This window comes from Canis aureus, chromosome 25 (assembly GCF_053574225.1).
Source record: "Canis aureus isolate CA01 chromosome 25, VMU_Caureus_v.1.0, whole genome shotgun sequence".
NCBI lineage: Eukaryota > Metazoa > Chordata > Mammalia > Carnivora > Canidae > Canis > Canis aureus.
In genome coordinates this window covers 2,360,747-2,369,066 of record NC_135635.1, presented here as the reverse complement: position 1 = coordinate 2,369,066, position 8,320 = coordinate 2,360,747, and the positions used below count along the sequence as shown (strand labels likewise).

The window sequence follows — 8,320 nt, the reverse complement described above, 5'->3', positions numbered from 1 at the left end:
AGAAAGAGTGAAGCACAGCATGGCAGTTGGGCAAATTGTGAAGTCTGGCCCAGTTGGCTTAACCCCAAAAACTCCCTCAGCACCCTCATTCTCTCCTCATCTCTCACTTACTCCGTGCACAGCTGCTAACATAACTTCCTGCAGGCCACATTTTGAGTGTGTTGCCCTCTGATTCAGCAAACATCATGAGTTCCTATTATTCTGCAAAACTCAGAGTCAAACAGTCAAATCCATCATCACATATTGCAGTTTAATGAAGAAAAAGAAAGAGAGAGCCGAGAGGAGGCAAGGCAAAGTTTATATACAAGGGGACAATAGGTAGTAGTGGAATGTGTGATGGGCTCAGGGACAAACTCCTAACTTGACAACGTCTACCTGGGCCCCTTCTTGGTTTTCAGCCTCCAAGCGGATGACAGTATAGTATCACCAACCCTGGGGAGAGAGGAGTGATTGTAGAGAGATGTGGCTAAAGGCAGGGGAAATTTTTATAGTCGTGCATCAGGGCCCAGTCTCAGTATTTGATGCAGGCACGCTGGTCACTGCTGGCGGTGATCTGCACAATCTTAGCCAAGGAGGAGGAAGAGCTGCCCAGTCTGGGACTCTGATCCATGGAGGTGCTTGTGCTTCTGGACTGGATGCCTTTCCTCCCATTGGTGGACTCACTGTCTCCTCGGATGCCCTGGTCACCTCTGTTGCCCCAGATACCATTGCTGCTTCTGCTGCTGCTGCTGCCCCCAGGACTAATGTTCTTGCTGCTGGATGTGTGGTTGACCACAACTGCAATGAGAATGGGCTGCTCAGTGTCCCCCGTCTGTCTAAATGCCCATTGCATGCATTCCTGTCTGAAGAATGAGTGGCAGAGAAAACCAAAAAAGAGAAGGAGAAACCCCCTTCTCACGGGAGGGAGTTCTTTGTCTGAAGGCAAATCCAGGACATACACTCCACAGGACATTAGATAAGTCCTACCCAAATCTGGCTCCCCTTTCGCCCCCCTACCCTTTCTTTTACCCTGGCAATCAGGCTGTAGAAAAAAAAAATTTGTGGGTAGAAGAGCTGAAGCAAAGCCATGAGAAATCATCTCACACAATGGAAATGGAGTGCTTATGATACTCACAGATGCACACTGGGCTCTGACACTCCCCAGACATCCTGTGTAGGAAAACAAAATAAATATCATGGAAACCTCATGGTGGTTCCTCTCAGCATCTCTGTTCAGAATTATCCCCTGGGATGTCAGAGTACAGTAATATGAGCTGCAGCATCAGGGATTGAAGTTACCCATGAGAAGGGCTTCCCTGGGATGCTAGGATGGGGATGCAGAGAAGCAGAGAGATAATGTATCTCCGGATACTTGATTCTGCTATCGCCTTGGCCTGGGTTCCCCTCACTGGAAAACCTGGAATAATAGACTCATCAGTTTATTGAAAAGAGTAAATTAAACCATAAAGAATATCTGGCACAGTGCCTGGCCTATACCAAAAGTGATGCAACTCTTTTCTGTGCCAGAGATGGAGAGGCAAAGAAGAGTCACCGATGCAGAGGGAAGTGGAAACCAGTTTGGACAATAGGAGGAGCAAGCTACTAGGACCCACTGGTATTCATCTGTATCCTCCACTATATCAGGATTGGCTGACAATGGCCTTTGGGGTGCACTACCTGCCTGTTGGGAAGCTCTAAGCTTTCAGCTCTAGCAAATAAAGTTGGTGTCTCTGAGCCCAAAGGGGAGAGTGCTAGGTAGTATCATTCTGTTAATCAAGCATTTGTTGAGAGCCTCTTTGTCCCCTGCCACTGTGTCTAACCAAGGACCATACATACAATCCTTTGAAACTTGATTCTCAAATTGTCCTCCTTGCCTTGACCAGAGCCCCTACCCACCTGCACTCCTCGCCATCTAACATCTTCTGGTAGGTGGCAATCTCCACATCTAATGCCAACTTGATGTTCATCAGCTCCTGATAGTCACGCAGGAGATAGGCCAGGTTCTTCTGGGCTTGCTTCAGGGCTTTCTTGAGCTCTGCCAACTTGGCCTGGGCATCTTTGAGGGTCTGTTCACCCTGTTGCTCAGTGTCAATAATTGTTTCCTGCAAGTTGGTATTCTGAAGTAGGAGAAGAAAGATCAAATCTCTAAAATTACCTGGGCACATGGCAGGTGAGCATAGGTCTCCATCTGTCTCCTTAATGAAAACTTCTAACCTATGTGCTTCATAGTATAGCTACACTATTCTAGGAAATTCCAATGGTCATTTGAATCTTTGCCCAGAGATGTTGATCACCTGCTTCCCGACCTCTTTTTTTTTTTAAGATTTTTATTTATTTATTCATGAGAGACACAGAGAGAGAGAGAGAGAGAGGCAGAGACATAGGCAGAGGGAGAAGCAGGCTCCATGCAGGGAGCCCGACGTGGGACTCGATCCTGGGTTACCAGGATCCAGCCCTGGGCTGACGGCGATGCTAAACCGCTGTGCCACCCAGGCTGCCTGCTTCTGGACCTTTTAAAAAAGATTAACTCATGGTATGAGACCCCAAAAACTCAGTCCCACATATTTCATGGAGTCTTGGGGTCACAACCAATGACATGAGTGAAGACCATTCTATCTTGAAGATGATGGGTGGGAGTAAAGGTAACATATAGAAGCCATCACTCTGTATGGTATTACCTGGGGAGTTCCATTGTAGGTTCCAATGGGGACCAGAAAGACTTTCCAGCTTGCTAGGTTCAGGTGCCCCACTGGCACCTCAGAGCACCACTGTCATCAGAGTTACAATCTCAGGCTTTGGGGAGCCATACCTACCTGCTTCTTGATGCTCTCGATCTTGGCCTGCAGCCTCTGGACCATCCTGTTGAGCTCTGCAATCTCATTCTTGGTGCTCCTCAGGTCATCACCATACCTGCTGGCTGCAGTCTGCAGCTCCCGAAGCTGGTGGGTAAGAAGCAGACAGGGAGAAATTATCCCTAACCCTCGAATACATGTGTTTGAAAAGGAGAATAGAAGTGCAGTCAATCCAGAAAGTCCTAATATAGCATGGAGGTCCGTCAGGCATTTAGGATGGAAAGGATCGCTTAACTAAAAATCACAGTTGCCCTTAAACATATTAGGCAGTGGAATGAAAAACATTGCAAGTTATAGGTATTTGTGAAAGATAATTCAGTGGGTTCCCACTGAACAAAATGTGCATTATCTGGGATGGTGACAGGAGGGGCTAGCGGTGAAGGAGCCCTGGAAAAATCTTGTGAGTCTAGACAGATCCAGGGACACCTATTTACCTTGACCTGGTATAGCCCCTCAGCCTCAGCCTTGCTCCTCTGGGTGATCTCCTCATACTGGGCCTTGACCTCAGTGATGATGCTGTCCAGGTCCAGATGCCGGTTGTTGTCCATGGACAAGATGACAGACATATCACTGGACTCCGACAGGGCCTGGTTGTATTCCTACACACACACAAGGACACACCATTGGGCAGTGTCACCACCTCTCTAGGATGCCCTAAACCTTCCAAGCACTGGCTCAGGAATGTTGTGGGGTCTAGAAAACCAAGTCTTACTGTAGGGAAAGGAAGAGGACAAGACAGTGATCCAGAAACCAGGCAGCAAGAAAATTCCCAGCAGGCAGTGAGGGATTGTCCTTAACTCTCCTTTTACAGATTTCCCTTGGGATTCTATGCACATGGAGATTCTAAAGGCATGAACTGCAGATTCTGAAAACCTGGGGCCATGGGAAGGAGAAGAGAGAGAGAGCATAAGCAATATAAGTTAAGGAGGTGTAAAATCGAAGAAATGAAGAAGAAATAGGTATTAAAATGGGAAAGTGCTGCCAGATAGATTTCACAAAGGAGACTGACCCCCAGAATCAAGCAAGTTTTGATACCCCACATCACGGCTTCCACCCTAGAGGAAAATATAAAGGTCCTTACAGCTTCAAAGAGGGTTCTCAGAAAGTTTACTTCACTGATCAGACTCTCCATTTTTATTTCCAAGTCTACTTTGGTCGCGTAGGAAGTATCCACATCCTGAAAGTAAAAAACAGAGAATCCACCTTCTTAGCTTCAGTATTATTCTCATTAGACAGCATTGCATTTAATAATAACATCGATATCATGTTTACATAGTTGAGGGAGCAAAAATCACTTAGAGCAGAATTTATACACGCAGTAGAAAGTTTTGATAATTGAATTCACTTGTTAGAAAAGGTCATCATTATCCATTTTTGCAGCTTGAATAATGATGATGGTCGTTATTAATAGTTGGCAATAAACTCTGAAGTGTAAGGACTGGCTCCAAGCAGTTTTGCAACTGTTGAGCCAAACACACTGGAGAAATGTCTTAGCTACAGGGAAAACAAAAGATGGAAAACCCTTCGGGCATAGGCCCCAATGCCAGGCTGGCACTGTCCCGGGTTCTGGCCATCCTTCCTGCCCCAGGCAAAGTGTTATCCAGTCTCACATCCCTGGAAAGATGCTACCTTTCCCCCTTTCCCTTGTACCGTCTCCTTCCTGTGCTGGCTTGTTCTCCCCCCCTGGCCTGCTCACCTTCTTCAGAACCATGAAGTCATTCTCAGCCTCTGAGCGCTTGTTAAGCTCATCCTCATACCTACGAAAAAGGAAAGAGGTCACGCCTGAGGGTGGCTGAGCCAAGGGTACGTGCACGTGTGCCCAGGGAAAGGAGGTGGTACGTAACCTGGGGCAGAGCTGCAGGTGACTATTCCCTGGATACGATCAAAGATAAAGCTGGTTGAGTGGCAAGATTTATTACCATGGTGGGGCCTTTAAAAGCACACCGGCACCCCATTTCTGACACTCCAGGATATTGGAAATAGGAGATAAAACATGTGGAGCATCTGCCTTCGGCTCAGGGCATGATCCTCGGTCAGGGGGTTGAGTCCTGCATCAGGCTACCCCCGGGGAGCCCTGCTTCTCCCTCTGCCTGTGTCTCTCTCTCTCTCTGTCTCTCTCTCTCTGTCTCTCATGAATAAATAAATAAAATCTTTATCTTAAAAAAAAAGGAGATAGGGATCCCTGGGTGGCGCAGCAGTTTAGCGCCTGCCTTTGGCCCAGGGCGCGATCCTGGAGACCCGGGATTGAATCCCGGTGCATGGAGCCTGCTTCTCCCTCTGCCTATGTCTCTGCCTCTCTCTCTCTCTCTCTCTCTCTGTGACTATCATAAATAAATAAAAATTTAAAAAAAAAAGATAAGAGATGTGATGGAATTGGCTCATAACTCCTGGTATCCTTGGGCAGCACACAGGTCTCTGGATTCTCCACTGCAGGGAATCAGTCCAGTCCTCATGAGCAAAGCCTGTGCTCACTCCCAAGGCTACCTCCCACCTATACCCGAAGGTCCCAGCTGTTCCCTTCTCCATCTGTGTCCTACCTCCCCGTGAATCTCCCTCATCACCCAGCCCAAACACATTGTCTAACTGGCAATATGCTGGCATCACCTGAGGCTCTGTAAAAGCTACCAATGCCTGGCTCCCATGCCCGGAAATTCTCATGCAATGAGTCATGAGTGCAACCTGGACATTCCAAATTCATAAAGCTCCCAAAGTTATTCTGGCAAGCAGCAAAGTATGAGATCCATTGTTGTTAAATGCCAAAGTGCCTCATATCTGCCTCTGTTGGAAGAGGGCCCCCGAGATGCCCACGCTGTCACAGATCTTATTCTCCTTGGCACCAACAAGGAGAGCAGATCCTCCTTTCATCGGACCCATAACCTGACACCCCATCCTGTGTCATCCTTGAGGACATGCACCAACAATTTCCCAGCTGGAAAGCCTCCACACCTCCTGACCTCCCCCACAATCACCTAGACCCAGTGGCTGTTTCCACAGCACCTCCATCACTCACTTCCTCTTGTACTCCTCCGCAAGCACCTGCATCATGCTGAGCTCTTCATCCAGCTGACCCCGCTCACTCAGCAGCCTGTCCATGTGGGCCTGGAGGCAGCTGATATAGGACTCAAAGAAGGGCTGCAGGTTGTTGGCAGTGGCCCTGGAGGTGGCTGACTGCTCCTGGAGGAGGCACCACTTGGCCTCCAGCACCTTGTTCTGCTGCTCCAGGAACCGTACCTGTGGTCAATCAGGGGGCAGGGGTCATGGCCTACCCAGCCTCTGGCTCATGAGCAGACACATTGCCCCAACCTAGGCCTCATGTTCCCAGGCCCCATCCTCACCAGGGGCCCTCACCTTGTCGATGAAGGAAGCAAACTTGTCATTGAGAGTCTTGAGCTGCTCCTTCTCTTGGGTCTTCACCTCCCTGATCTGTGGGTCGATCCCCATGTTCAGGGGCTGAAGGAGGCTCTGGTTGATGGCCACCTCCTGGATGCTGAGGGGAAAGCCCCCTGAACCTCCAAGGCCCTGCGCTCCACCAGGAATGCCTCCAAAACCACCACGTCTCCCCCAACTGCTAAAGTAGCCTCCTCCAGAGCCACCTCTCATGCCCCTTCCTCCAACCCCACACAGGCTCCCTCCAAGGGCACCCGAGCAACTCCAGGCTGAGCTCCCAGTCTGGGCAGCACCTCTGGCCACACTGAGCTTGCTCCCCACGAGGCTGTGCAGGCTCTGGCTGCCGAAGGCACCCCCTACCATGGCACAGGCTGTGGAGGCACTGCGTCCCCCAGAGCACGAGGCTGACTTGGACCTGCCTGGGCTGATACAACTCTGCCCGGACACCACAACAGCAGAGCAGCCCCTAGAACCTTTGGTGGCCTGGGACAGCCTGCTGGACTGCTGGCTCATCATTTTCTCTGGCCACAGAAAGATGTCCTGGTTGAAGCCTCTGAGGAAAGGGTATCTTCTGACATAGGCAGAGAGGTGGCCTCTTTTATAGGTCCCAGTGAACTGGTTCATTAATTGGATGATTTCCAGGGTTTCATTCTATGGCTACAACTAATCTCCATACCAATTTCCTTCGCTGTAATCCTGGAGTCTCCATTTCAAGTCTTTCTTGTAATTAGCCTCTTGTAGACTTTGTGCACTACCGAACCGGGGCCCTCCCTTAATGAATGAGCTTGGTTCCTGCCAGGCATGGCCCAGTCCCAGGGCCTCAGGCACCGGCCTCTCAGGAGGCAGCTGGTTCTAATAGGTGACTCTGTGGCTTTTTCATTCCCCCTAAACCCTGGGCGTCCACTGGTGTCACTATGCTGTCTACCTCTCAGAACCAACAAGGCTGGCACAGACTCCTGTATTTGGGAGAGACAGAATGGAAAATGGGCTCCCTCCTAACTGTAGCACCTCCAAGTCTCACAGTGTGTACCCATGGAACTCACCAGAGAGCCTCTGCTGGCTTGTCCCAAGCTCTGAGACACAAGCAGCCCCTCTCCTATCCCAGTCACAGAGGGGTAGATGTCAGGCCAGACGTTCCAGACTGACTCAGAGGCCTGAGTGAATGGACTAGATACTAGAGACATTTATCTGAGCATTATTCACCATTGGGGTGACCAAGAGAGCTCTAGTGCCCCATCTCCCTGTGTTTCCTGCATGGTTTTATTGCTCCTGTTCAACTCACTGCCTTGGTGTCCCCCACATCCTCTATTTCACTCCCATACCACATCTCTTCCCCCTTTTAAATATGCCTCCTCAGTCCCCTTTTCCAGGAAGCCTCCCCCTTTCAGACTCCTGTGGGTCCTACTGCCTGAATTCCCTTCCTTCCTCTTCTCTGCATGAAGGCTGCAGCCCAGTCCCTTGGACAATAGGCTCCATGAGGGCGAGGTCTTATCTGTCTGCTCCAACAGTGACCCCATTATCTAGCACAGAGCCTGGCCTATGGTGGGCTCATAAGTTTTGTAGGATGAATGGTTGCCCAACTTGTCCTACTTCTGGTATTGCCCTTCTATGCCGGTCCCTGTGTGTGTGTCCCACCTCCATTGTCACACCGAACAAGAAAGGCTTGTCCCCTAGGACAATTCCTCCCACCAAGACTGTCTCTTATCCCAAGCTTAGGACAGAGCCCTGTACCTACAAGCTCAGGATAATGTTTTAAGACACAGACTGATAAATTAGCTGCATTTGTGTGGATGACTTCCCTCTTTGCTATAAATGCTACCCGTGTATCAAGCCCATTTTAAGTGTACAGGAAACACAATGAGAAAGCCCATGGGTAGGAGAAGGGACTCAACTGATCAGAAGGCTTTGAACCTCCCTTGAACTCCCACAGTCTCTTACCCCTCGTTAGCACCCTCACATCCCACTTAGATGCTTGTCGTGGCAGCCTGACTCCCTCGAGGGCCTGGGAGAGAGGTTGCATCGTCCTCAATATAAATAAACAGAAGAGAGATGATTTCATTAGGGACTCCACACTTGGGGTAATAGCAACAGCCATCCTAGCT

At 49.5% G+C, this 8,320-nt stretch overlaps 1 protein-coding gene across 1 annotated transcript; it reads right to left on the bottom strand.

The window, feature by feature from the left end:
- Positions 1–389: 389 nt before the first annotated feature.
- LOC144297717 (keratin, type II cytoskeletal 3-like) lies at positions 390–6,431 on the bottom strand. Its single transcript, XM_077871901.1, has 9 exons — positions 6,180–6,431; positions 5,842–6,062; positions 4,528–4,588; positions 3,913–4,008; positions 3,266–3,418; positions 2,793–2,918; positions 1,876–2,096; positions 1,115–1,149; positions 390–777 (listed from the first exon to the last, which is right to left on the bottom strand). Exons 1-9 carry the CDS (start codon positions 6,429–6,431, stop codon positions 512–514), a joined length of 1,431 nt encoding a protein of 476 aa, XP_077728027.1. The 3' UTR covers positions 390–511.
- Between the last annotated feature and the right edge of the window lie 1,889 nt (positions 6,432–8,320).

What these genes read in the sequence shown, in the direction of transcription:
- LOC144297717 (XM_077871901.1), bottom strand. Translation starts at nt 6,431, where the DNA reads ATGAGAGGTGGCTCTGGAGGAGGCTACTTTAGCAGTTGGGGGAGACGT. An exon ending in AGGGGCTATACCAGGTCAAG is followed by an intron (nt 2,919 to 3,265) that starts GTAAATAGGTGT and finishes CTTACCCACCAG; the next exon opens with CTTCGGGAGCTGCAGACTGC. An exon ending in TTAGATGGCGAGGAGTGCAG is followed by an intron (nt 1,150 to 1,875) that starts GTGGGTAGGGGC and finishes TTTCCTACACAG; the next exon opens with GATGTCTGGGGAGTGTCAGA.